Source organism: Aethalodelphis obliquidens, unplaced genomic scaffold (assembly GCF_003676395.1).
Source record: "Aethalodelphis obliquidens isolate GAN/ISIS:26980383/991018 unplaced genomic scaffold, ASM367639v1 scaffold97, whole genome shotgun sequence".
NCBI lineage: Eukaryota > Metazoa > Chordata > Mammalia > Artiodactyla > Delphinidae > Aethalodelphis > Aethalodelphis obliquidens.
This window is the reverse complement of record NW_020838041.1, coordinates 3,333,652-3,361,049: the sequence shown is the minus strand read 5'-3', so window position 1 is coordinate 3,361,049 and position 27,398 is coordinate 3,333,652. Positions and strand designations below refer to the sequence as shown.

General features: G+C 48.5%; 1 protein-coding gene across 16 annotated transcripts in view; it reads right to left on the bottom strand.

Annotated features, from left to right (window-relative positions):
- PPP1R12B (protein phosphatase 1 regulatory subunit 12B) overlaps nt 1–27,398 on the bottom strand; it is a 201,208-nt gene that overhangs the window by 103,874 nt on the left and 69,936 nt on the right. For 13 of the 16 annotated variants that reach the window (XR_003430659.1, XM_027096046.1, XM_027096053.1 and 10 more), the window contains 3 exons: nt 27,164–27,246; nt 26,064–26,189; nt 20,173–20,355 (listed from right to left, as the gene is read on the bottom strand). Coding sequence is in view for 14 of the 16 variants with exons in the window: in XM_027096046.1 (XP_026951847.1) it covers nt 20,173–20,355; nt 26,064–26,189; nt 27,164–27,246 (392 nt within the window). In the remaining 2 variants the exon portion in view is untranslated. Of the gene's footprint in view, nt 1–20,172; nt 20,356–23,496; nt 23,742–25,510; nt 25,552–26,063; nt 26,190–27,163; nt 27,247–27,398 lie in introns of those variants that run through there. The other 3 variants (XM_027096055.1, XM_027096056.1, XM_027096058.1) reach the window with 3 other exon arrangements.

Sequence of the window (27,398 nt, the reverse complement as noted above, 5' to 3'; positions counted from 1 at the left end):
AGGCTGCAGGACGGATGTGGTGTTTGCAGCATGAAAGCCACATGAGTCTCATCGCCCATCTCCATCAGAGCTCTTGGCTGAACCCAGGTGCACTGTTAATGAGCAGTCATATTTTGAATCTCTTTTTTTCCGAGTAAGTCACAACAGTGGGCTTAAAATATTCAGTAAACCATGTTGTAAACAGATGTGCTGTCATCCAGGCTTTGTCGTCCATGTACAGAGCACAGGCAGAGCAGATGTAGCATAATTCTTAAGGGCCCTAGGATTTTCGGAATGGTAAATGAGCATTGGCTTCAACTGAAAGTCACCAGCTGCACTAGCCCCTGACAGGAGAGTCAGCCTGTCCTCTGAAGCCAGGCACTGACGTCCCCTCTCTAACTATGGAAGTCCTGGATGGCATCTTCTTCCAATAGAAGGCTGTTTAACCTACATTGAAAATCTGTTGTTTAGTGCAGCCACTTTCAGGAATTATCTTAGCTGGATCTCCTGGATAACTGGCTGCAGCTTCTACATCAGCACCTGCTGCTTCACCTTGCACTTTTATGTTATTGAGAATGCATCTTTCCTTAAACCTCATGAATCAACCTCTGCTAAGCTTCAAGTTTTTCTTCTGCAGCTTCCCCACCGCTTTCAGCCTTCATGGAACTGAAGAGAGTTAGGGCCTTGCTCTGGATGAGGCTTTGTTGTTTCTGGTTTGATCTTCTATCCAGACCACTCAGACTTTCTCCATATCAGCGATAAGGCTGTTTCGCTTTCTTATCATTTGTGTGTTCACCGAAGTAGCGCTTTTAATTCCCTTCAAGAACTCTTCCTTTGTGTTTCCAGCTTGGCTGTTTGGTGCAAGAGGCCCAGCTTTAGGCCTATCTTGGCTTTCCACATGCCTTCCTCACTAAGGGTAGTAATTTCTAGTTTTTGATTTAAAGTGAGAGATGTGCAACTCTTCCTGTCACTTGAATACTTAGAGACCCTTGTAGAGTTATTAAGTGGTACTTTCTTCAACGTTAGTCGCAATGTGGAATCTGAAATGATGTTAACAGAATTTTCATATTCTGTTATGCCGAAATCCAGTGGTCTATCTCGTACTTCGGATGGAATGTCTTACCCAGGCGTGTCTTTCGTAAAATCTCCCAAATGGTGACACATTTCATTATGCAATAGTAATTTTAAAAATCACATTCTTCAACATACGGTTTAAGCTCCTTAACATCAGTCTTGGCAATGATTTTTTGGATTTGACACCAAAACCAAAAATGAACAAGTGGGACTTCATCAAGCTTTTTGCTTCTGCACAGCAAAGAAAATCAGCAACAAAACAAGAAGGCAACCTACTGAATGGGAGAAAATATTTGCAAGTCACATATCTGGTAAGGGGTTAATAGCCAAACTAGATAAAGAACTCATACAACTCAAAAGAAAACAAACAACCTGATTAAAAAAGGGACAGAGGATCTGAACAGACTTTTTCCAAAGAAGGTACAACACAGATGGCCAACAGGCACATGAAAAGATGCTCAACATCACTCATCATCAGGGAAATGCAAATCAAAGCGCAGTGAGATGTCACCTCACACCTGTCAGAATGGCTATTAGGTGAGAAATGACAAGTGCTGGTGAGGGTGTGGAGAAAAGGGAGCCCTCATGCACTGCTGGTGGGAATGTAAACTGGTGCAGCCACTCTGGAGAACAGTATGAAGGTTCCTCGAAAAACTAAAAATAGAGCCACCATATGAAGTTCCACTTCTGGGTGTTTATCTGAAGGAAACCAAATCACAATCTCCCTCTGTGCTACATCTGCAGCCCAGTGCTCACAGCAGGACTACTCACCATGGCCAAGATACGGAAACAACCTAAGCGTCTGCTGACAGATGAACGGATAAAGAAAATGTGGCGTATGTATGTGTGTGTGCATACACTCACGTGCGTGCGCACATGTACATACATAATGGAATATTATTCAGTCATAGAAAGAGGAAATCTTGCCATTTGCAACAACATGGATGGGCCTTGAGGGCATTATGCTAAGAGAAACAGAGAAAGACAAATACTGTACGATCTCATTTGTATGTGGAATCCAAAAAACTGAATTCATAGGTACAGAGAACAGACTGGTGGTCGCCAGAGGTGGGGGGTGGGCGGAGTGGGTGGAGGTGGCCAAAGGTACAAACTTCCAGTTATAAGATAAATAAGTCCTGGGAATGTATGCACAGCAAGGTGACTGCAGTTAACAACACTAATGTACTCAAAAGCTGCCCAGAGAGCAGATCTCAGAAGTGCTCGCCACGAGGAAAATACGTGTGGTGATAGATGTTAACTAAATTTATTGTGGTAATCATTTTGTAGTATGCTTACCAAATCATTATGTGGGATACTAAAAAAGATTGTTTTATTTCAATTATATCAATAAAAAATAATAAAAGTTAAAAAAAAAACCCACATTTTCTAATATTATCTTTGGTCTCAGAACAGTCTTTCCACATTGGGAAGCAGTCAACATATCACCCACAGTGACAGGTACAAGTTTTCCAAAGTTCTAATTTCTGCTTTAAATGTTACAATTGGCAACCAACACTCAGGATGACAGGTTCGCTTTGTTCATTTTCAAGAGAATGTCGGCCACACGCCTACGTCTGAATAACCAGTCTGAGCAGCCACTTTTCAGGAAGAAGTGGTGCTCAGGAGAAGCAGCCAGCCCTCATTTCTCCTTCTCGAACTACAGGTACACTTCTATTACAACTCGCTGGCCACCCTCCAATTATTTACTACACTTTTCCTGTACTCTCTATTCTCCTCTCTCTCTGGGTTTCATTCTGGGTGTTTTCCACTGTCCAATCTAATTAGTTCACAAATCCTCTCTTCAGCTGCTTTACTACAATTGAATTTCTTAGTTTGTTATTTTATTTTTCAGTTCTAGCATTTCCATCTTTCCAGACAGAGGGCAGTTCTCTATTGAAATTCCCTATCTTGTCTTCTATTTTCTTGAACATATTAACCGTAATTTACTATGATTATTTTAAAGTCCACATCTGATAATAATCGATACCTGGGTCTGTTCCTAGTGTCTGTATTTTCTCTTAGTCTTTTGTAAATCAGTCTTATTAGGCAGTCTGTCTGGTAATTTTTGAATTAATGCCAGAATTTTTAATGAAAAAATGTAGTAATAATTTGCAGCTCTGGAAGATGCTGTCATCCTCCAGAGAGGATATTCTTTTCTCCGGCTTAGTTAGGCTAAGAAACTGGTTCTCAAACTTTCATTGCATCAGAATCACTTGGAAGGCTTGTGAAATACAAATCTCATGAGGTTCTCCCCTCATAAGTCCTGATTTAGCAGGTGTGGAGGGGGTCTGGGAATCTGCATTTCTGATTAGTTCTCAGGTGATGCTGCTGATGTGGAGACCACACTGTGAAAACCATGGGGCAAGGCAAAGCCCCTTCACCCACTTTGAGCCTGAGCCACCTGGAAGCTGGGCTTCAGTCTTTACAGAGCTGGCCATGTCTGGTAAGCCCCTTCTGCTGGAAGGCAGCCCTTTGATCGTCCCAGGGGAAGTCTGGGGTGTCCACTGGGGCCCGTTTCTGAACTCTAATTTCTGTTCCCTAAGCACTGAGAGATGGCTGGGAACCTCGCCCAGCTTCTCAGCCTTGTAGCCACGGCCTCACTGGTCAGCCAGCACCTCGGGGGACAAGCACAGCCGGGTGCTGGGCTCGCCTCCTATGCTTTCCTTCTCTCTGGGATCCGGGTCCCTCAAGTCCTCACTTCCTTACCGTCTCTCCAATGCCTTCAAAGACTTTGTTTTCTTATGTTTATCCAGCTTTTCTGCTTATTCTCAGTGGGAGAGTCTGTCTATCACAAGATATGCCATAGCCTGAAACAGAAGTGCCCAACCAGGCTATACGTTAAGAGATTTTTTTCCTCCACGTGGATTAGTAAACTGGAATTGCCATACATGTCTCAATCCACTGTGAGTTCGGAATGTGTGCCTCTTTCCTTAATAGATTCCTCTTCTCTGGGTGAAGTGGAAAAACCTGAGTCCCCAAACTTGCAAAGCTGTGGACCAGCCTTGGAGTCGGTGAGCACACCGAGGACGAACCCCTCAGGAAATGCTGCCTGGGTTACCAGCCGGCATCCTCACCCACCACCTCCACCTGCAAACACACAGAGCACCCCACTGCACCACTTCTTGGCTGCTGTCTCTTCTCTGCGTCCCCGACAGACGCCACAGTGACGCCGCAAGTCTCTGACTGGCTTATCGCACTGCCTGCTCCGGCAAGTTTTACGGAATGAGAGAGACGGAGCTGGTAAAAACAGGTCTGCGGGTGAAATCGAGGGCCTTTTGCCTCACTTGGAGTCCTAAATATTTGAAATCATACATGCTTCTCCCGGAAAAAATTGGAAAACAGATCAACACGTGAAAATAAAAATAAGCTGAATTCCACCACATGAAGATAAGCCCATTTTTATTCTACTACACGTATGCCTAGATTTTTATCTATGTATGTATGTTCTATACCTATATATAGTATATTATAGTCTATTTTTAATGAAGATTATGTATATTACTTTGTAACCTGTGTCAATATATGAAACTTTTACTAAGTTGTAAGAAAAAAAATCTATAAAAACAAAGCCCAGAAAACCCCAGTACTTGAGTTTTAAATGTTTTTGAGGAGGGAAGGAACATTTTCATTCACTTTCGTTTACCCAGGTATGGATTCCAAATTCACAGAAGTGATGCACCTTAACATATGGTTTCCTGGGGGACACACTGCGTCTTCAGTAGAGCCTGAGCCCTTGTACCTTCTAAACCCAGACAGGGGAGAAAACTGTAGTCCTGGAGCCAAACCTGGCTGCCACATTCTGTAAATCAAGTTTTACCAACGACAGCAGCAGAGTTTAATATTTGCTATGGAGGCAAAGTGGCCTGCAAAACCTAAAATGTATGTTACCTGGCCGTTTACAGACAAAACTTGGCAACGCCCGTGCCAGACCCACCCACACCCAGCACACCACCTGGGCCTCGTGAGTCTGCGCACCACATGGCTCTTCACTGCCCTGAAAAGACGATGGTCTCGGCCCACAGGGTCCTGCAACGGAAGCACAGTGGCTTCACAGCTATCCCTGCTCTGGCCTCCAGATAAAACTAGGCTAACATCCGCAATGCAGTGACAGAGGAACGGATTCCAATGCTGAAGTCTTCTAATCACCACGCCTGTCTACTCTGTTTCCTAGAGGGCAGGAAGCGTTTTTCTTTGTATTTGCTATGACTCTGAGGTTACATGATCAGTGGAATTCAAACACTTAGCAGGGAATTTAAGCATGACTAGACAAAAATAATTTGTTCTCTGCCTCTCAAGTTCACAGTGCTCCTCTACATACTACACAGCCGCTAATTTTATCTTAAGAAGCTGTGCAAAATGCCTAGAGCAAATCATCAATGAACATCAAGAAAACCATCATCATCATAATAAAAGACCTAGACTATCTTCTGACAAGTACAGTGTGGAGATAAAGTACCCTGACATGGGAATCAGACCACCTAGGTTTGAACCCTGGCTCCTCAACTTCCTTGCTAGATGACCCCAGATAAAACATTTAAGCACTCTAAACCCAAGTGTCTTGTGCAGTAAAGGTATTAACAGCTGCAACAGGATTATGAGCAGAAATCAGCAGGGCTGCAGTGAGGACCAGGCGCAAGTGTTCAGGACGGCCTGGCTGTTACTCTCGCATCACCACCACTCCTGCTGCATTGTTTCCATCCCCACGTTAATAGCTCCGCGTGGTGATTTGGGAAAGAAAGAAAGGTGCTGTAATATCCATCCCAACTAGTCCAATAAACAGTTCCCCTTAATTATTTTCCCAGAAATGGATAATTCATTGGGAAGCAGTCTTAATGCCCATGAAAATATTCTCCATGCAGGTGTGAAGGGCTAAGTAAAGTAAAGCTACTTTAACTAGAAGAATGAACGGAAAACAACCGAGAAGATTTCCAGGGAGAGCACAAAGCTGCTCTCCCCAGAGTGATGAGAGGATGATCTCTCAGCCAGAACCCACTAACAGGAAGCTGGTTTTTGGAATAGCTTTAGAGAGTCCTACATTTAAAATCTGTGAAGACGGAATGGTACTTAAGGGTTAACCCCAAACGGGGCAGGAACCAAGTTGAGTGTATGTCTTTATAGCACTCGGGATGCTGCGGTCATTAATTACCGAATGTCTACTGGTCCTCTACCAGGGCCTGTCATTCCTCGGACTACATCCTGTGTATGAGGTGGCACAGGCACAGGTACGTTTCAGGGAGGTGAGAAGGAACTTCCTGAAGATCAACCTGGAAGCACGCAGGGACAGCTACAGGGCAGGGGGATGAGCCAGAGAAGAACAGAGCACGGACCTGCGGCTAAAGATTTTGTGAGTTTGAGGAGTCACATGATCTAATTTCAAGACTTCAGGCAGAGAGGATAAAATCATTCCCATTTTACAGAAGAGCTGACTGAGGCCCAAGGAAACACTAAAGTACCCACCCCAGGTCACAGCGTTGTCAGGTGAGACCTAAGGGGAGCAGGACTGGTCGCCTGGCTCCAGCACAGCTTTTCTGACATCACACCACACGAAAACGGGCTCTTCACCTAGCGCCACGGCACCCCAGCTGTGTGGATTCGTGCAGCAAGACATTTCTTTTTCCAAATCTACCAATACCAGGAGGGGAGTATTGTCTTATGTTAGGCTTCTCTTAGTGTCCCCTGATGTTTTCCAAAGTCTGCCATCATCAACACTCTATCTTGGAAAAGGATGCTTTCATATCTCCAGAGGTTGCCATTCACGTGCAGTACGGCCATCCCGGACAAGCTGGAAGGGACAGGTGACAAGAGGGACCAAATTCTCCTGCAGAGGACGCAGCCCACACGGCGGCCAGGCGTTAGTGCAGGTTTACCTCGCCGTTTCTAACTAGGAATGGGTGTTCCTGGGTTCTAGTGTCAGCTTAGCCATTAACTAACAAGAAGGGCTCTTTCTTGCCTTTTAGGGTCAGAGGGAAGGGAGTGGTTTGGTTCATTTGTTTACACCCTTGTTCTAAAGAGGACCTGGGAACCGAAGGAAATGCATACCTGCAGCAATACTTTAGGCAGATGAAGAAACGTACGGGAAAGGAAAAGAATGGCCAGATACGGCTGCCGGAAGTCAGGCGCCGATGTACATGTGGTGTCGGGAAGCTCCGCAGGGAGGCCCGAGTGATGCAGGGGCGGCAGAGCAGCAACGGCCGCTCAGGAGGGTCCTGGGAGGAGAAGAGGAGGAAGGCCAGGAAGCCCCAGGCGCCTGCCTGCCGAGGCGGAAGGGCTGGAAGAGCGCAGAGCAGGGGTGGCGGGGAAGAACGGAGGGGCAGGGAAGACTGGAACCAGAGGTCGTGGAAGACACAGGCTCCAGAAGGCAATGGCCCACGATCAAGGGCACGGAGGGTCCGTGGTGCAGGCGCCGGACAGGCGAGGGGGCAGGGCTCCGATTCGGCGGGCTGGAGAGGGGGCGGGAGGTGGGGGACAGAGTGGGGTCAGAGCCCTCCCTCGAGAGCGACAGGGAGAAGGTGGCGGGACAGGCACGTGGGCGGGTGCACCTCTGTCCCCGTCCCCGGTGAGCTCTTGCTGCTCCGTCTGGGAAACACTGTGCGCCCCGGCTCTGGGATCCTTCCCAAGGGAAACTCCCTGCACTCAGCACAGAATGCTGGACCAGGCTGATGGCCGACAGGACGATGCCTCAGTTGGTTTCCAAAAGCCCGGATTCCCCATTCGGATTCCAGAGAGGACGGAAAGCTTTCAATTTACTTTGTTTTCAGAAGTGGTTTCTCCCAAGACAGATACCCACTTCCTTCAGAGAACAAAACATCAAGAGAGCCTAACCCCTGTGCCCACAGTGCCAGCGGACGGTATCCCACGGCCCAGGGGAGACCGGCTCCTCGGACACGGACCGGTGGGGTCAGAACACGTGGGCTGTGAAGTCCCAAAGACCCGGTTTTGAATCCTGGCTTTGCCACTTACTGGCTCTGATTGTGGGCAGGGCCCGTCATCTGAGCCTTGTCTTATATGTATTAAAGAAAATAATATTATTCGTCTCACAAAGCTATGAGGATTAAATGCATCTAGGGAGTTCTGGCGTACGGTAACCACTCAGAACACTAATTCTCTAACCCACTCTAAACCTTTCGCATGTTTGGGGCCACCTGAGATGCCGCCACAGCCCCCCGTCTCACAGGACCTGCCTTCTCCTCCAAGAGCGCAGTACGCCACCTACACAGTCTGCCCTCGAGGGTCTACCCCCCACGCGGCCTCATGGTTTCCAAGGCGTGTACCTGGCGTCCTCAGTCTCGAGGGCACAAGGTAGGCAGGCCTCTCTCGTGTCGTACCTGCAGTTCTTGCACAGCGCTGAATGCGCGAACAGCAGGACAGCCACCTCCTAACTCCACACGGACCGATTCAGAAGTTAAAAGGCAACCTCGACGCATAAGCTGTGCACTCAGCTGGAGAGCAAACCAGGGCTCTTGCCTCGCAGCCCGGGGGGCTGTCACCTGTGCCTGCTGCTCTCACGTGAAGGAACCTCCACCTGCCAGGACACACCTTCTCTGCCTACATTAGAACACCTGAAGTGGAATGGGGCTGGTGTGCTTACCGGCACACGGAGCCAGACACAGAACGGGGTCTTGGGGGGCCAGCCTTCTGCGAAGTGGATCAACAGACGTGCCTCTGCTGCCCCCCTCTGGACACCAGGATCGCTACACAGCGGCTTGCTCATCCCCACCCGTTTACCCGACACCTTGCTGAGCAAGTGGGCTCTGTGGTATGAAGAAAACCCAGCAGAAAGAGCACCTCCCGGAGCTCCCGATGCAGGGGTGTCAGCTGGACCAGCCCTAAGGACAGGGCCACAGAAGAACACCGGCAAGAGAACCCTGGCTTCAGCCTGGGGCTGGGGGAACAGGAAGCCGGCAGGGGGGTGAACCTCAGGAGCTCCTACGGTACGAGCAGAACTCTGCTCAGCAGAGAAGGTGGCAGAAGGCTGTCCCAGAAAGAAGGGTCAGCGTGGACATCAAACACCTTCAGGGAACACAAAGTGGCACAATCGCCAAAGGCACACAACACAGGAAGGAGAGGAGGAGCAGGGAGAGAAGAGTCCAGCTCTGGCGGCTGGGCAGCGGTCCAGCAGGCAGTCTCCCCGTGGGGCTGCGATGACGGCCAGCAGCAGGGGCTCCTAAATGCCTGACTCAGCCCCATTTTGAACTGTCTACAATCTGGTCCTCTGAGCAACCAAGATCAATGAGGAAACTTCTTACATGTATGGGAAAACATTTATTACCATTAAGATTCAACCTGATTGGGACTTCCCTGGTGGCTCAGTGGTTAAGAATCCACCTGCCAAGGCAGGGGACATGGGTTCGAACCCTGGTCTGGGAAGATCCCACATGCCGTGGACCAACTAAGCCCGTGCGCCAAAACTCCTGAGCCTGAGCTCTAGAGCCCTCGAGCCACAACTACTGAGCACCCGTTCCACAACTACTGAGCCCGCGCGCCTAGCACCCGTGCTCCGCAGTGAGAAGCCCACGCACCGCGAAGAAGAGTAGCCCCTGCTCGCCACAACTAGAGAAAGCCTCTGCACAGCAACGAAGACCCAATGCAGCCAAAAATAATAATAAAATTAAAAATAAAGTATGAAAAAAATGAAATAGAAAAAGATTCAATCTGACTGTACAGTTTGTAGTAAGCAAAGTGCTTTTACCCAGACCTCAATGAGTTAGTCTCTTCATTTTATCATTTCCTGTTCAAAGGCCAACTCAAGGAGCGATCTATGCCTTCACACACCTAAACCAGCTTCTCTCTGTAATTGCCCTAAATATCTGACATTTTTTCCATCTTATTTACTTAAAATATATACTATGTAATACTTAAGCTATAAAGGATATAAACAATACAACCACCACCTGTGTACTACTATCCAACTTAAGTATAACATTACTGATACCAGTTTCCCCTTAAAAAGAGATGCATGGGGGCTTCTCTGGTGGTGCAGTGGTTGAGAGTCCGCCTGCCGAGGCAGGGGACACGGGTTCGTGCCCCGGTCCGGGAAGATCCCACATGCCGCCGAGCGGCTGGGCCCGTGAGCCACGGCCGCTGAGCCTGCGCATCCGGAGCCTGTGCTCCGCAACGGGAGAGGCCACAACAGTGAGAGGCCCACGTACGGCAAAAAAAAAAAAGAGATGCATGTTTCTACTTCCTGAAATTCTTAACCGTCCTCTGCCACTCTAATCTCTTGGATGGGATCCTTAAGTCAGCGCACATGTTTAAATCAATTAGGAATAGGAAGAAAAACCAGAATAGTTCCCAACTGGTTATTCCAAACACTGCATCTTATTCTTACCATCCCCCACCCCAACCATAGCACCCAAATGGTGTGCGCTACCAGCCAGCTTCCCAAAGAACCACCAGAGAGATGAGGGTGGAGGGCAGAAAGGCGCTCTCGGCCATCAGAGCTGCCAAGCAGACACTCACCTGCGGCTCCTGCCCCTCCAGGCCCAGTGCTCACTGGTGCCCAGCTCGGCACACCAGTCGGCCCGCAAACCCAGAACACAAAGATCAACTTCCTGCGCCTCCCATTTCCATAAAACCGGGAACGGCAAGGACTCCACTGCCAGATCAAACCATCACAGGTGAGAGGTCAAGCACCTCACACACATCAGCCACACACCCATGCAGCAGCTTTCGCAGAAGCCCAATTTGTTGAAAAAGTGCCCACTCCTCCGGCTGTCCTTCCCTAGTAAACGCTAGAGCTCGTTTTGTGAGGTGGTCACAAGCGACCATCTTCTTCCAACATGGGAAAATCACCTGGTATGGGGGGGGGCTTGAGTGAGGACACAAAATTTTGGTCCCTCCCGCATGTCACCAACACTCACAGCTCTGAAAAAAGAACCACTTTATCAAAAGGAGATTAACTGTAAACACATGGCTGATAAGAGCTTTGAGCAGCAGGTGTCCGGTGACTTCTGGCTGTACTCTGAAGTGGCTGGGAGCTGGGGCAGAGCTGCCAGAGGCTCTGTGGCTTCCTGGCTGCCTTTGGAATGCGTGTGTCCTGTGGCCGGGGTGGGGGTGGGGGGGCGGGGGGCTTCTTTCTTTCTTTATTTATTTTTTTTTGCGGTATGCGGGCCTCTCACTGTTGTGGCCTCTCCCGTCGCGAAGCACAGGCTCCGGACGCGCAGGCTCAGTGGCCATGGCTCACGGGCCCAGCCGCTCGGCGGCATGTGGGATCTTCCCAGACCGGGGCACGAACCCGTGTTCCCTGCCTTGGCAGGCGGAGTCTCAACCACTGCGCCACCAGGGAAGCCCCGGGGCGGGGGAGGGGGCATTTTTAAGCCGCCACTCCTGAACTGTTAGGTGGTGTGCTGAGGAACTGTGTGACAAACGCCACTGTCTCTGGAAATGAAGAGGGTTCACGTCTCAGCAGCTGTGTTTAGCAACAGAAATACAAAAAAAGATAATAAGCCTTCTAAATTCCAGGCCCTTCCATCTTACTGTAGTAACTCTCAGCAGGCACCAACCAGGTCTTCTTTTCCAGAACCGCTGAGTGGGGCGAAATGGTCCGAGTGTTATTTTTAAACAGCTTTACTGAGATATAGTTCACATCCCCATTTAAGTGTACCATTCAGTGGCTTTCAGTATATTCACAGTTATGCAATTATCACCATAATCAATTTTAAAACATTTTGATCACCCCAAAAAGAGATCCCACATGCAGTATAGTCACTTCGCACTTGGTGTTTTTAAATACAGACCAACAGCATCTTTCCCGCTGGCTAACTAGTGCCATCAGATCTGGCCCGTCATCAACTTCAGGCGCACCAGCACTTTACCCCTGAGAAAGGGAAGCGGTGCCAATCAGGTGTCAATCACACATGCTCTTTTGTCACCATTTAAAAGTTACTTAATTTAATAGTTATTGAAAGGGATCTTTCAGACTTATTTAGACATATTTAGTACCAGCAATGCACACAACCCAGTAGAAGTAACGTGAGCACTGATGACCAAATTCACACACGTGTGGGGATGACAACTGGCAATGATGAGATGTCCCGACGGCGGAGCTTGTGAGACGTGAAAAAAGCGGCCCCCAGAATCAACAACACCCAACGCTGCACGACATGGCATGTGCTCGGTGACAGAACAGCAAAAACTGTCTTCCTAACTATAGCAAGAAAGGAGTCAAGCAAGCGCAATCTTTAACAGCTAATGAGCTAACATAATACTAATCATACGAGCAACCCAGAAACCCCCAGCACGGCAACACTTAAGAGAATGCACCGACTGCTACATGCATTTCACTCTCTTCCTGTTCCTAGTTAGGAAGAGAGAGAACTATTTATACCAGCAGAGAAAAGCCTGGTAAGCTCAGCACTGCTGCGGTCTCTCAGGGAAAGAAAACACTCGTTTCAGAACAAGAACTGAGAGAGGCTGGAGGAGCTTGGGAACCTCTTCTCTAGAACACCTCCTTGAATTGACAACTGCCTGACTTTAGCTTGGAGACAGGGAGATGAGTCAAGCAACTTTAAAAAACCATGACTCAGTGTTTAATTACTTGGTTTAAATTTCTGACATTCCAAAGATGATGCCAAATTAATCTGCTGACAGCTTCACTTAGTGGAATAACTACCCAGCTTATAAAGACCCCAAAGGATTCAAGACGGTCGACACATGTGGTATATATGACTCGGCCGTAAAGAGACCCAACAAAGCAAGTCGCATGTGAGCTATTTGGGAAAGACAAATAACTTTAGCTTCTTGTAGAGAAAAACTGTTTTGGCCATTTCTACGAGAAAAGAAAGGGCACCAATAAAAAAGAAGGTGTAAAATTCAGGGCTGGGGCGAGAGGATCAAAGGCGGGAGCCCGCAGACTCCAATATTAGCCCCGGGAGTTGTTGACACTGTTGACACTGTTGCTAAGGAAAACCTGGGGCTTTCGGAATGAAGGCAGCCACCACGCCCTGCGACAGCTGCTGCCTGCCCTGACACCCTGTCGCCTTCTGCCAGTTGCATGCCATGTGCCCTCTCCACCCTGTCGTCCGCCAGCCCAGTCAACCCCTTCACAATCGGAGGACGCTGGTGGTTTCTACCGTCCTCAGGAGCAACCCCAAAATGGGATGCAGTGATCAGAGTGCCATGAAGGCAGAGGCTGCCGTGCTCCAGGCACTGATGGAGACGGACTGGCCCCTGGACCAAAACTTTTTAATCCAAAAGAAGAAATGGTTAGTGAGTTCAATGCGAAGGAAAAAGAGGCCTGAGTTATGGTCTCCACTGTGCCTGACTCAAGGTGTGATATCAGGCAAATCACTCCATGCTCTTAGGGCCTCGGCATTTCCATCTGCAAAACAGGGGCATAACGCCTCTTCCTTTCCATCAGGTAAAAGGAACACACTGGTCACAGGGGAGCTTTTCAGAAAAAAAAAAAAACAAAGAAAAAGAAACAAAATTTTAAAAAGGAACTTTGTAAATCCAAGATTGTGCCCTTCTCAAAAGTAATGAACTTTCAGAGGTCCTGCCCTGAGCTTACGTAACAAAATCACACATTACCTAGAATCCTGCATAAATTATCCTGACTCGCTTGACTCCTGTGTCTACTCTTCAATGACTGTGGCCACCTTCACAGACTTACATCATAATAGAGACTGTTGTCCACAGGATTAATTTTTTTTCAAGCTCATCTGCCCCCCCACCCCCATTACAATGGCGATTCTTCATCACTCTGGAACTTTGGAAAATACAGGAAAAAAATAAAAATAAAATAAAAATTACCCATCATCCCTCAGAAAAGTCTAGTGTTCACCTTTCCGTGTTGATCACTTTTCCGTGTTGATCACGGTTTGGTACCATAATGACCACTGTATCCAGCCCTGCCTCCTGATGCGTCTGTAATCATATGTGTAGTTCACAGGCTGAGTGAAGGGCCCCCCACTCCCGGAGAGCCGCACCCCACCCCCGGACAGTGCTACACGCGCCCACTCCCCCCTCTTCGAACAAACCCGGCTCAGAAAAGGAAAGTCAGGTGCGCCGGTTCCATGGGAAGACCCACACCCCAATGCACGAGCTCTAGTTACCCCGCAAACAGGGATTCTTTCTGAGATGACTTTTCTGCTGGTCAGGGCTTGCTATGGCCAGTTTCAAGACCCATTTGCCTGACGCTAATTGTTTCCAACGGGACCTGTCAACACAGGCTCCAGGCCTCCATTTCCCAGCAAGAGCCAAAATGCTTCCACAAGGAGCTGGTTACAGAGCAAGCTGCGGCTTCACGAGAAGAATTAGTACCCAGCATGCTCTTTCAGAAGGGAAATTTAGCTGTTTTCAAAACATGTGCTTGTTTTCTTTCAGCGTGTGTTTGTCTGAAGGAGAAACTGAATTAAACGGCTTTAATTCTGTAAAGGCTTAAATGACGTTTTATTCGATCAAGCCATTCCCCGGCTGAAAGCACTCCAGTCCACAGCTCTGAGAGCGGAAGTTCAAGTTTCTCAGCACAGCACAGACAGAAACTACACCATGTGGTTCCTGCCCACCTCTCTCTAGCGCCACAATTTCCAAAGTATTCCCAATGGAGTACCAGTCAGGTTTCTGTGAAAAAACAAAACTAATCGATGGACACAGAAATTTGGCAACTGTGCAAATTCTAACCAGCCCCACGCCCTGGAGAGGAGCGATCCCCAGGTTTTGGAGCAACCCTGTGTTTACCTGTGTTTAAGCCGTCGTTTCACAAATCCGCTGGGCCACAGAACACTTTTTTTCTGCATCTAAATCTACTTCACACAAGACACCTGCGGAAACGCTGCACTGGCCTTGCCCTCCTCCCAGTGCCAGGCACAGTGAACTTGTCCCCGAATTTCTCAGGTCCCTCTAAAATACCACCCTCCTGTTACGACCAGCCTCTCAAAATTCAAGCCCAGGCACCTCCTCTGCAGCCCCTTCCCTGCCCCTCTACTCCAGACCCGCTCTGTTCCCACATCGGACACTGTGCTGCAGCTTCTGAGCTGCCTTCCACACGGACACGCTCTAGCTTTTCCCTGACCTTGGATCTGTAACGCCCCTGCACCGGGCACACGGCAGCCTCTCCCTAGACGGCTGTTAGACGCCTTACACACGCAGGTTCCCGTAGCAGCTCTCTACCAGATACCTCAGTGCGTCTGCAACATCTTCTGTCTCAACAGCTACTCCTGATGCACTCACCTCACTGCTCCTCTAGATGCTCGCTCGAGCTTTAGTACAGCTGGTCACTTCTAACTATTGTTACTGTGAAATCAAGTTCATATCTTATGGCAAGACAAGAACAATTCAAACATAAGCACATCTGCTCTGCCCTCTGGCCCCACTCTCCCCCCTACTGTGCAGGGCGTATCTGCATTTTACATCGACCAAACCTCCGTCGGCAGGAACACCTGCTCAGCCACGAAGAGCAGTGTTCTCCCAGCACCAACGAGACAGCGCCTTAGAGATAACCTTCCTTCTTGATGGGGCCACGATGACGCTCAGACGTGGCTTGTGTGACCTGTCAATAAGACGTCATTTCGCGTACAGCCTTGTGTCTCAAGAACTTATGCTACTGTGCCGTGACCTCTAACGGGAGGAACGGTTCTTGGAGCTCGCTGAGATGTTCTTCCGGGTTATAACCCTCAAATCTGGCTCAAATAAAATGCTCCGCTTCTTTCTGAGATCAACTGACTAATCTTTGTCGACATCACCGACTGAAGTCACGGTCTGAGGTTGCTGTCTGCCGCTCGTCTGCATCCTGAGCATCTAGACCCTGCCCGGGAGCTCTCCCTCATGGTGCCTCTCCCTCTCCAGTGTTCACAGTGTTCTGTGAGTTTGTCTCTGGTGGGGACTGCTGTACAGAAATCCCTTGGGCCCCAGGTTGAAGATGTGTTTATCTTCAAGGTATCTTTGAATTTGTTTGTGCCATGATGGCCCCCAAATTTTAAGAGTACAGACCTACTTCCTATGTTAAATTCTTGGCTTGGGATTTCCAAACTATATGGGTAGTAAAAATATCCCACAAAAGATTTTTCTGACAACAAAGACTACTGTATAACACAGGAAACTGTATTCAATATCTTGTAATAACCTATAATGGAGAAGAATCTCAGAAAGAATATATAAACATATTCTTTAAAAAATATAGGGCTTCCCTGGTGGTGCAGTGGTTGGGGGTCCGCCTGCCGATGCAGGGGACACGGGTTCGTGCCCCGGTCCGGGAAGATCCCACATGCTGCGGAGCGGCTGGGCCCGTGAGCCGTGGCCGCTGAGCCTGCGCGTCCGGAGCCTGTGCTCCACAACGGGAGAGGCCACAGCAGTGAGAGGCCCGCGTACCCCCAAAAAACAAAAAAAAACAAACAAAAAAACAAAATATATATATATATACAGTCTTTTTTTTTTTAGGTAAGAAGTGGATTGATTGACTGATTGATTAATTTTGGGGTTGTGTTCGGTTTTTGTTGCTGCGCACGGGCTTTCTCTAGTTGCGGCGAGCGGGGCCTACTCTTCGTTGCGGCGCGCGGGCTTCTCATTGTGGTGGCTTCTCTTGTTGCGGAGCACGGGCTCTAGGCACGTGGGCTTCAGTAGCTTTGGCATGCAGGTTCAGTAGCTGTGGCTCACAGGTTCTAGAGCGCAGGCTCAGTCGTGGTGGCGCATGGGCTCAGCTGCTCCGTGGCATGTGGGATCTTCCCGGACCAGGGCTCAAACCCGTGTCCCCTGCATTGGCAGGCGGATTCTTAACCACCGTGCCACCAGGGAGGTCCCTATATATATTCTTAAGAAAAAAACCTGCCTGGACTCTTGACACATCTTTGGACCGTGGGCAAAGAACTGGGCAGCCCTTTGAGAATTCCAGCTCTACTCAGGTTCTTGGTGGTGGATCCAAGCCTAGCCAGGTCCACAGCCACGCGTCCTACATCCACCCACGGCGCTAAACCAGAGCCTCCAGGCTCCAGGTCTCATTCCACCCTGGGCCACTCAGACCATTCTGGCTTCTGGGGTCTCTTCATTTTTGTCAGCTGGGAGTTCTCTTTCATTCTTCTGAACTGAGCCACCCTTTCGTCTGTTTATAATAGGAACAGGGCCCTGTGGGCCTGTCTGCCGTGCTGCTGGAACCACCTCCTAAACAAACGTTGAGCACATTCACTCTTTTCCGTCTCCTCCAACGACTACCTCAGTGCCAGCTACTGGTCTTCTTCACGCTCGCTCCTCTGCAGGGGTGTCCTAACTGGTCATCTCACATCCATTCCTGTCCATTCTTCCCCTGTCCACTTTGTATGTACTACTGCAACCAGAGTTTAAAAGGCAGAATTTTTTAAAATGTAAGTCACATCAACTTTTTTTTTTGTCTCAAATCTTCTACTGACAGATGACCCAGAAATTCTACTCCTAGGTACACACCCAAGAGAAATGAAAACATACGTTCACACAAAAACTTGTACATGAATGTTTATAATGACATTCTTCAAATAGCTGAAAGGTGGAGACAACCCAAATGTCCCCCACCCCATGAATGGCACACAAAATGCAGTATATCCACGTAACGAAACAGTATCCGGCCATGAAAAGAATAAAGTACTGATGCACGCCACAACACAGATGACTCTTGAAAACACGCTGCTGAGGGAAAGGAGCCAGTCACAGAAGACCACATACTGATTCCATTTGGATGAAATCTCCAGAGCACGCAACTTGACAGAAGCAGAAAGTAGAGGAGTGGTTGCTTAGGCCTCAGGGGCAGGGGGAGACGGGGTGGCGACAGCTGAAGGCTACGGGCTTTCTTTTTAAGGTGATGAAAATGCTCTAAAATTGACTGTGGTGATGGCTGCGTTGAACTGGTGAATTACATGCTGTGTGAAGCACATCTCTGCAAAGCGGTTCAAAAAACTCTTCCGGTGGCTCACCATGGTTCTCGGCACATAAACCCACAACCTCCTCGCTGGGGGTGAGCTGCATCACGGAGCCCTGCCTGCGCCGCGGGCCTCACCGCAGACGGCTCTGTCCCTCACTCGCTACACTCCAGCCACCATGTCTCCTTCCAGCGTCTCCGAAGGATCGAGCACCGTCCCCCGCCTTGGTGTCTCTGCGGTGGCTGTCTGCTCTGCCTGGAACGCCCGCCCCTCCCCCTCCCCTGGCTGTTATTTGCCCTGCAGTTCTCACTCGGGCATCACACCCCGAGGGGGACTTTCTCTGACCCCACCCCCCCACCCCGAGAAGGCGAGTCTACAGTAGGCGGATCTTCTGTAAAGCACCACGCACAGCATCTATCACAAGTGTCATCACCCTCGTTCCTCTTCACTAGCGTATACACTTCGCACCGGTCAGACCATACTCATCAGCTCATGGCTGTGCGGTCTGGGCTTGTCACAGTACTTGGCAACAGCAGGTGCTCAGCAAATTCTGGAAGGAATAAACGCTGCTACAGATCAACTGACTGAGTCCAACAGCTCTTTATCTAATACGCTCCCAGCTATTTATCTTGTGCCAGCTATTTATTTTATTATCTAATAATTATTATTTATCTAACGAATATCTATACCTATTTTGTGCCATCCCTAAAGTGCACTCATCTTGATATACCACATTCATATTACAATTCATTACTATCTTGACCCAATTCTTTTATTCTTACACTTGCTGCTCCTTGAGGAAAGACATCCTAGTTCTGTAAAACATGTGGCACACGGCTGGCGCTCAATAAATATTTGTGGCTTGAGTAAAACTTCTAAAACAAAAACCACAATCTGTAACAGGTTACTGACCACAGGTTAGAAAATGCCCAGAAGACAGCAATCGTTTCTCTAGATTTCTCTAAATAATGGTTCATGCAACTAAATATTTAATAATGCAGTTTGATAAAGAACCTGGTTTACACATCCTTCCAGGGACCATGATCTTAGTGATGAATTTAACTCATTTCACTTGTCTCAGCTCAGAAGGAGTTTTTAAAGGGAGTTTTTTCCCCAGCTAATGAAAGATTGCTTTCGCATTTAGTTTCTAGATGAAACTAACAGTATCTAAGTAACGTCTGAGCTATGAAATACATAGACATTAAATATTGAAGATTGATTTATTAAAACTTTCCTGGCTGTAAGCCTATTAAAAGATGACAACTGTTAGCTCTGCAATCTCTTAGCCCAGAAAATGGAATTTCTTCAAGTTGTACGTAAAGAAATGAAAAAAGAAAGGGAGGAAAGGAAGAAAAACACTCTTTTTCAACTTAACATCTTCCTTCTGCTTCTTCGCAAGATGCAAGTCTTAGAGCTATCTTTATAAAAAGCGAACGTCTAAAAAGTTTAACTCATTGTACCTTGTAGCTGAAACGACACGCTGCCTTGTTACACATACAGACACTCGGAAATATACACCTCCTTCCTTTGGATATTCAAAATAAAATGAAGTCAAAGTGAAATCTAAATTTTGGTAAGATTTGACCTCTTTTTCTAGTCTTAAAAAAGGGATAATTATGGCTTCAGTCTTTATGTAGATCTGAAACTCCCAAATGGAATGCATTCTATTTTTACCACTTCTTCTAGTGGAAGAAAATGGCCTGCTCTCCTTGGTCACACCTTCCATTGTCTCAGAAGGTTCTCTTAGCTCCTGCCTTAGAGCTCTCTGAGGTCCGCTCACGGCTGCTCCCACCATCCCTCCAAGGAGCCTGCAGAACAGTTGGCCACCATCCCTCTACAGTATCATCATGTGCCATCCACTTCCTTTTCTGGTATTCGTCTCAGATTCATCAAAACTGCACATCCTAGCTCCGTTTCTCTGAGCCTTTTATCATATCACTGCTCTTCTCTGCTGCCAGCAGTCGTCGTGGACCACCAGAGCCAAACCAAAGACACTTCTCTCTGCTCAGCTGCTCCGTCACAAAAGGGGGAAACAGTGCCTGACAGCCATCTCTCTCGTAAGACAAACAGAAAGAAGAAATGCCCACAGGTCCATAACAGAAGAAGTACCTACGTTAAATAATCAGAAAGAATGAAGATCTCCACCAAAAACCTCCCAGAGGCAAAAGAGAAAACCCACGCTGTAACATGAAGACTCGTTTTCACAGAAGTATGTGCGGCTGGGGAAAACACTTCACGCCCACCCCGCTGCCTACTACCTCAAAGCAGAACCCCACAAGTGACATCAGTCGTAACACACCTCCTCCTCTCCCTGGCTTCCACAGAGGAGTCCGTTCCAGGAGTGGAGAGCAGAGCGGCAGCTGTAACCCCATTGGCAGTGCTAGGTGGGGGGCGATTCGTGATCACACAGAGCGGGGTGCCGCAAGAGACACCGTCTACTGTTCTCTCCGCTGCGGAGTCAGCCTGGGATTTGTAAGGAGGCCTGAAATCAAAAGGACACAAGCAGAAAGAGAACGGTCAGGCACGCACACAACGCAGTGGTGGAGACAGAGCTTCGAGGTGGGTTTACCCAGAGAATCTTCTCGCTCAGAATTTGTCTGGGGTTGGTCTGCTTTCTTAATTCTGAGCTCTTAAATCTTAGAACAGTGATTACGCTTTCCGTCTGATATCTTCTGCCCAAGCAGTTATGTTTTACGGAAAATATTTTTTACTTGAGATTAGAAAAAAATTGTTTTTTGATTAGCTATGGCACAAGGCAAGATAGTGACACATGCGAGAGAGCTCTGAATGAGTCCTGAGCACCATCTGGTCTCCACACACACACAACAGACACTGAAGTCACTTACGATCACGTCACTGCCCTTCAGTCCCGGGCAGTGAGTGCCTGTGGTGGCCTCACAGCGGACGGCCGTCCTCCTGGATCACCCAGATACACTCGACAGACACCCCGCAACCTCACCTAGCTTAGCAACTGCTCTCTTTCCACGGAACCAAATGCCTGATTGTCCGTATTCGTAACTGCAGACAGGAGAGACTGAAACCAAAACTAACAGGATTCTACACGCAACCTTAACTACAGACTTTCCAACAGCAAGCTGTACAATTACGTTCATTTACATGAAAACAAGACCTTTGTTTCTTAACAAAGAGTTGAGATCAACCATTGGCTTTCCACCCAAAAAAGCTATCATTTGTGATGTCACAGCTTGTTGCTGGGGTAACAGAGATCCAAAATTGATACTCACAAAGATGGAGAAAGAAATGAAAATAATGAATGCTAAAAATCTGGTTTTTTCACCTACTTAGAATTACCAGAATGCTTATAAGGAGCTATAAGCTCATTTTCAAATAATCACATTATTATAATAAGCTTGAAAGAATTAATCAGATCATAAAAACCTAAATATGGTACCTAGATGCCAGTATAAAATTAGAACAGTTTTGAAGTGGTATCTAAAAAATACAAGCCACTTCTCCAGAAGCAATTAATAGCTCAGAAAAAAGGTGAAATTTCACATTCATTTTTTTATTTAAAAAATGAAGGCAAATAATTCCTCAGACTTACAAGATGTATGAGCCTACAGGAAGCACTAATAAAATCAGCCAGGAACAAAGCTATAAAATCATTACACTTATCGAAACCTTACATGGAATTCCTTTTAGCTTAATAACATGCTTCGGTCTCTGCAATTTCTTATGCTGGAGAAATGCCAAGGATTTTATTTGTCAAATTACAGAATAGGATTCTTACTATTATTTTGAAGTATATAATTTTACAAGGAGGTTGTTAGGATCCGAACAGAAGAAGCTCCAGAGCAGGGATCGGAGGCTCTGAGTGTAACCTCTCCGATCCCTTCCCTGTAAAATGGGGATAATGCTGCCTTGAACTGCAGGGATCTTGTGATGGTTACATCAAATGTCTGTGGAACACTCAGTATAGTGCCCACAATAAAAGATAAACTCAGTGGAAAGAAAATAGTGAAAAAGCAAAGAGCCCCCAAACGCACAAATCCAGGCTCCAATCCTGCCGTGGTTGTTCCTTCCTGGCCGAGTGACCTCGGGCAGATCACCATATTTTTGGTCTCAGCTTCCTCATCCATAAAATGAGGATAATGTCCCATACACTGGAGGGCTCTTTAGGACCACATGTAGCACAGCCAGCTGCCTCACCCATGTTCATGTCCCTTTCCCTCCTTACTAACAGGACCCTATTATTCAAGGCATCAATGTGCCTAGCTAAAAATCCACACTTTTCAAAGTCTCCCTGGTCGCTAGAGGTGGCCAGGGAGACACGAGCAGAAGATCAGTGCGTCTGGGGAAATTCTCAGTTCAGAGGCATTCCCTCTTCGCATACTTCCCTCTTTCCTCCTCCTCCCTGCCTAGAATACAGCCATGATGGCTAGAACGCTAGCAGCTATTTTGGACCATTAGGCAACCCGTGGAAATGGAAGCCACAATCTAAACATTGTGAAGCGGAAAGACAGAAGGAACACAGACCCTTTGGTGGCTCTGGAGCTATGTGCCAGCACTGCCTATTTCTGGACTGTCTTAACTGAGAGAAAAAAAATAAGCCTTTAAAATAAACCTAGTCAGTACCATTTGGACACACTGTTACGTGTGAGTGAAGCGAGTCCTGCTGTAATCCTGCACGGCGCGAGCCCCACGCCTGGCTCACGCTGGGGCTCAACAAGGGGGGCCATTACCATTCTTCCCCAGGCCTCGCTCTGAATCAATCAGTAGCCTCTCTGTGCTTCAGTGTCTCCATCTGTGGGGCTAACGTTAACCATGCCTGTGCAAACGGATTGTTATGGGGCCTAGTAAATGTATAAATAATCATACAGTATTGTTAGAAGCAGTCCATCATAAGCCACCCCACCTGGCCAAACAAATGAGCCCCACTTTTGTCAGGAAAAGAAACCCAGTGGCCAGTCGGGCACCAGTCGGGCACCAGCACCAGCCGTGTCCTTGCCGCAACACTGGCCTCGATGACATTTTTCATTTTTTGTGTGTCAGCTGTAGAAACAAGACCCGGTGGAGGAGCCCCTGTGCTGCACCCGAAGGAAACTACCTCTGGCCACATTCACAGCCACAGCTGAAGTGCTGCCCCAGGTTCACACGACACTCTGCCCGTGCCACCCCTCAGATGAGCTAGAAGCCAAGGCGTCCGCCGGCAACAGAGTGGAGACAAACACACATCTCCTCCTTCCCACAGTGGGTGCCGCAAAACACTCACTGCTGGGAATTCTCAGAAGGGGGCTGTAGGAGGCTTCTGGGACAAGAATTAGCGTCCCTTTCGATTTGGGTTGAATGCCATCTTCCAAAAAGAGTAAACAGAAGAGATCCCTCCTGATACTTCCTGGGAAATTAGTATAAATGTCATGTGGGCTGTTTGTAACATGCGATTTAGCACAATAGCTGGGGCCCTCACGTTGTAACCCAGCTGGGAGAGCTACCAGGAGGCAAGGCCTAAGCATGCCCTACGGTTACCTGACGAGCAGCTGCTGCCTGGCCGACACAGGTCAGAGCAAAAGCGTCCTCACTGACTCAGGGACACTCTCCAGGAGTCCGGAGTCTCCTGGCTGGAGCCTCCAGATGTGACTCCAGCGGCCCCCAGCAGCCTTACCTGCGTGGTGCACAGATGCAGCAGTGTCTGCACTGAGTGGAGCGGGGGAGCAGGCGGCGGGCTGCCACCTGCCGCCCCAGAGCTGGAGGAACCAATGGTAATGAGCGAGGCAGCAGGAGGTGGGCTGTGATTGGCTGAGAGGTGGGGGCTTGAGGGGCCACTACGTCCACCACAGGACGCACTGCAAGACAGCACACGGTCACTTCCTTCAGGACACGCTGCTCGCCCCCTCCCAGCACCACCTCCCCACCCAGACTACGTGCTCAAAGGAGGTGGATGGAGAGAGGGCACGACAGCTGGGAAGCGGAGGGGCCCAGCCCAGCTCGAGCAGGGCCCCGGCAGCACGCAGGCCTCTGTCCATCACCCCACAGAGGGAAGGCGCGGGGAGGAGGAGAGATGAAGAGCAACAGGGAGGAGGGAGCCGAGCGCACGGGTGGAGTGGGGCTGGGGGAGGGGAAGACGGGCGGCAGAGGCAGCGCGCTGGAAAGAAGAACTCCAACACCCCCGACAAAGTCACGCAACCCCAGCTGCTTCCCGGAGACAGAAGCAACACTGCAAAAGCAGTGTGAGTGAGCCCGAGAATCTGCAGAGGGTTTGGAGCAGAGACTCAGGATTAAAGAGTAGAGAAGAGGACAGAGGCCAAAACGCCTTGGGAGGATTTCAAGGTTTAGGTCTAGCAAGTAATACTGTACAGGCAACAGAGGACAGCTTTCCCCTGCCTCAGCTGAAGAAAGGTAGGAACCATCTCAACTGCGGCAAAAAATTATTTGGATTAGAATTTTTTTAAAAACTTCTTGACTATAATAGTAATGAAACACTTGAGGCGGGGGTGACCCAAAAAAGCCAGGAAGACTTCTTCGACAAAAGATGCATTTTACTGGGCTGTTATAAAAGGAATTTCTGCCTGAAAAATAAGGAGACTGAAAATGGAAAGTTTCTGAGGTTTGGCATAGTCCAAGAAGGACAAATGTCTATCCACACTTTCTGTTTGAAACAGTGATTGTATATGATTCTTTCCTTGTGAAAGATCATAAAATAAGATTTGTAAAATAAAAAAGTGCTTTAGGATTACAGAAGAAAAGCTTTGGAAGTCCAAGGTATAGAGCAAGCTGTAGATATTTTCTCAAACATGCTCACATAATTAAGCACGCTTCCCACCCTAAAGAGAAGTGTCCCCTCTCCTCTGTTCACCATGATTTTGCCAAAAGACATCTATGAAACCAAACACTACTCACTCCATCCATCTGCTGATGACTTGGATCCAGAAAGCCACCAACCCTACCACAAAATAACACCAGGCCTGAACATTAAAGATGAAGATGAAGATGCCACCTTCATCTTTCCTAAGTTCTAGAACATTCTTTTCTTAGAGAAGTTTTCTTGGTCCTGGTTTCAGCTTGGATCCAGCTACAAGGAGTAATAAGTTATCTATTCAGACTAAGGCCTCACCCTCGAAGACAAACAGGCAACAGCCTCATTAAAGCCAAAAACACTGAGGCTGTAGGACGAAGCTTCAGTGGCATCAATGAATTGTACTTGCTCCCTTTCAAAGTTGAGCCCTCTCTTACAGGACGTATCTGCAGAACTGAAGGGCGTTAAAAGGTGACAGTGGCTGTTTGATTTATGGCACAGTCTCCACATTCCGACATTAACTGGTTGACGAGATTATTCCTATCAAGTGAAAATAGGTTTTGATCCCAGACACACAGTCTGTGGCCAAAGCCTGTGCCTAGGGTAGCCAAGAATCACCTAAAAACCTACTGATGAAAGCTGTGGCATGATGAGGCAGTTGGAGGGGTTTGGTTGAGAGAGTACAAGTGAAGAAAGAATTCAGAGGAAGCAATGAGAATCAGATTCCTCCGCATCAGCAGCGAAGTTCAAATGGAAATATTAATTGTGTCTTATAGCTTAATGGCTCTGGCAAAGGTGCCCTGCTTGCTGGCTGGTACATGGCAAAGAAGATAACTGCAGAAAGGGGTATACAGATGAGAAAAGGGGAAGGAAACCCAGGTACCTTCTCTGCACCAGACTTGCGAGTTTCATATCTTGATGGATCTGAGGGCCATTAAAGTCATAAAAAAAAAAAAAACAACTCAAGTCCCTAAATTAACAGGCTTCAATATGAAATTTTTTTTAATGCAATTAACATCTGTCCCCATCCTGCCCCCGCTACACCCTACAGGCCCCTCCCTGCCTCCCCCCAAAGCGTGACTTGAGCTGAGGAAGGAGAGCTGGCTACCAGGCAAGGGCGACTTAAATTCAGTCCTGCTCAGAGTCTACCCGAGGTCATATCTGGCTGAAGATTTTACAGGACTGAAAGGACGGAGTATACATTCAGATCTGTCTGTGGGGAGAACCTGGAATTAGCTTGCTCTGATTCAGTGAGGGAAAGAAATTAACTTTGGTTTAAAATTACTTAAGATGTCACTCCCGAGAAATGTAAGAGCAATTCAGTTCTTGATTCGTTTCTGTGGTGCTAACTGGGTATAAAAAAGGCATGCAATTTACTGCCCATCTGCCCACGGCCAGAGTGAAGGAAACCACCTCCCAGCCTGGGAGCCTGGTACCTTTTCAGGTAGGTTGTCACGTAGGTGGAAGGGGCGGCCGTCTGCAGAGATTCACTCCCCTCCGCTCCGTCCCTCCGCAGCTGGCGGGCGGGGGGGCCACTCCGCACCAGGTGAGCAGCCGACTCTCTGTGGATGCAGGACGGACACAAAACAAAACACTGGCCCCGCCCTCTGTCCAGGGCATGGCATAAACTGGGAGGGGGGCCGGGCAGGCGGAGCGCATGTGGCTGCAGAGACAGCAACGGGGCCCTTTTCAAGAGATAGGTGTTCATACACCTGTCTCCCCGCACAGATGGGGGACTGGTTAAGGCTTCGTGTCTGCCTCCTTTTAGGAACTTCAAAGCCAACCCATCTCAGTAGGTACCAACTGCTTGTGGTGCGGACCTGGAGCCCTTTCGTGAGGAGGGGCCACTTCGTTCCTCAGTTAGAAAGCCTGGCAGGTCAGCCCGGTGTGGGCCGCTCAAAGCAGCAGAGGCGGGACGGGGGAGGCAGAGAGGACGTGCGCGCAAGTGAGGGAGCCTCCTCAGCTTCCTACGCGGGCGACGCCCAGGAGCGGCCCTGGCACCTCTTCCTAACCACAGCTGGTAACCCGGGGAGGTCCCCCAGGGCAGTTCTTCCAAAGCTTTAACGCGCCTTTCAACCACCGAGGGGACTTTGTGCAAGCGCCCATCTACTTCAGCAGGTCTGGGCGGGACTGAGACTCTGCATTGCTAACGGCTTCCAGTGTCCCTGGTGCTGCTGGCTGGAGGACCGCACCTTGAGAAGCAAGGCTCTAGCCCAGGCTCTGCTCTGAGATGCAGCGATACCTCAACATTCCCATATTCATTTTAACTGATGAGGAAGACTTTACTTACAAATTAGAAGTTGATCAATTCAATTAAATAACCACATTTTTAGTGTTCCCCGGGGACAGGCCCTGTCCTGGCACGAGGAGCGCCTGAGCCTCCGGTGGACACAGACCCCACGTGCACAGAGCCAGCTGTGGACTAAAGCGAACCCACACGGGAGGGTCGAGCTGTCGGCCCAGCACCGGCAAGGCGCGGGCGGAGGGCTAGGGCTCCGGGATGGGAGAGCGGCCGTGGGGCCCCGGTGCGGAGTACCTGTTCTCCTTCTCCTCCAGGTCGCTGGCGGTGCTCAGCCTCCGCGGCCCCAGTGCGCTGAAAGAGCTTCTGCTTTCTCGCTCCTGTAAAATCAAAACAAGGAACGCACAGGGAAGGCAGAGTTCTGACACAGAGGAAAACATTTTGGGTAAAAAAGCAGAACTTAATATACCCATATAATCTTACTTCCAGATTCAATACCAATTCCAGTTTGAGTGGTATTAAAAAAGGTTAG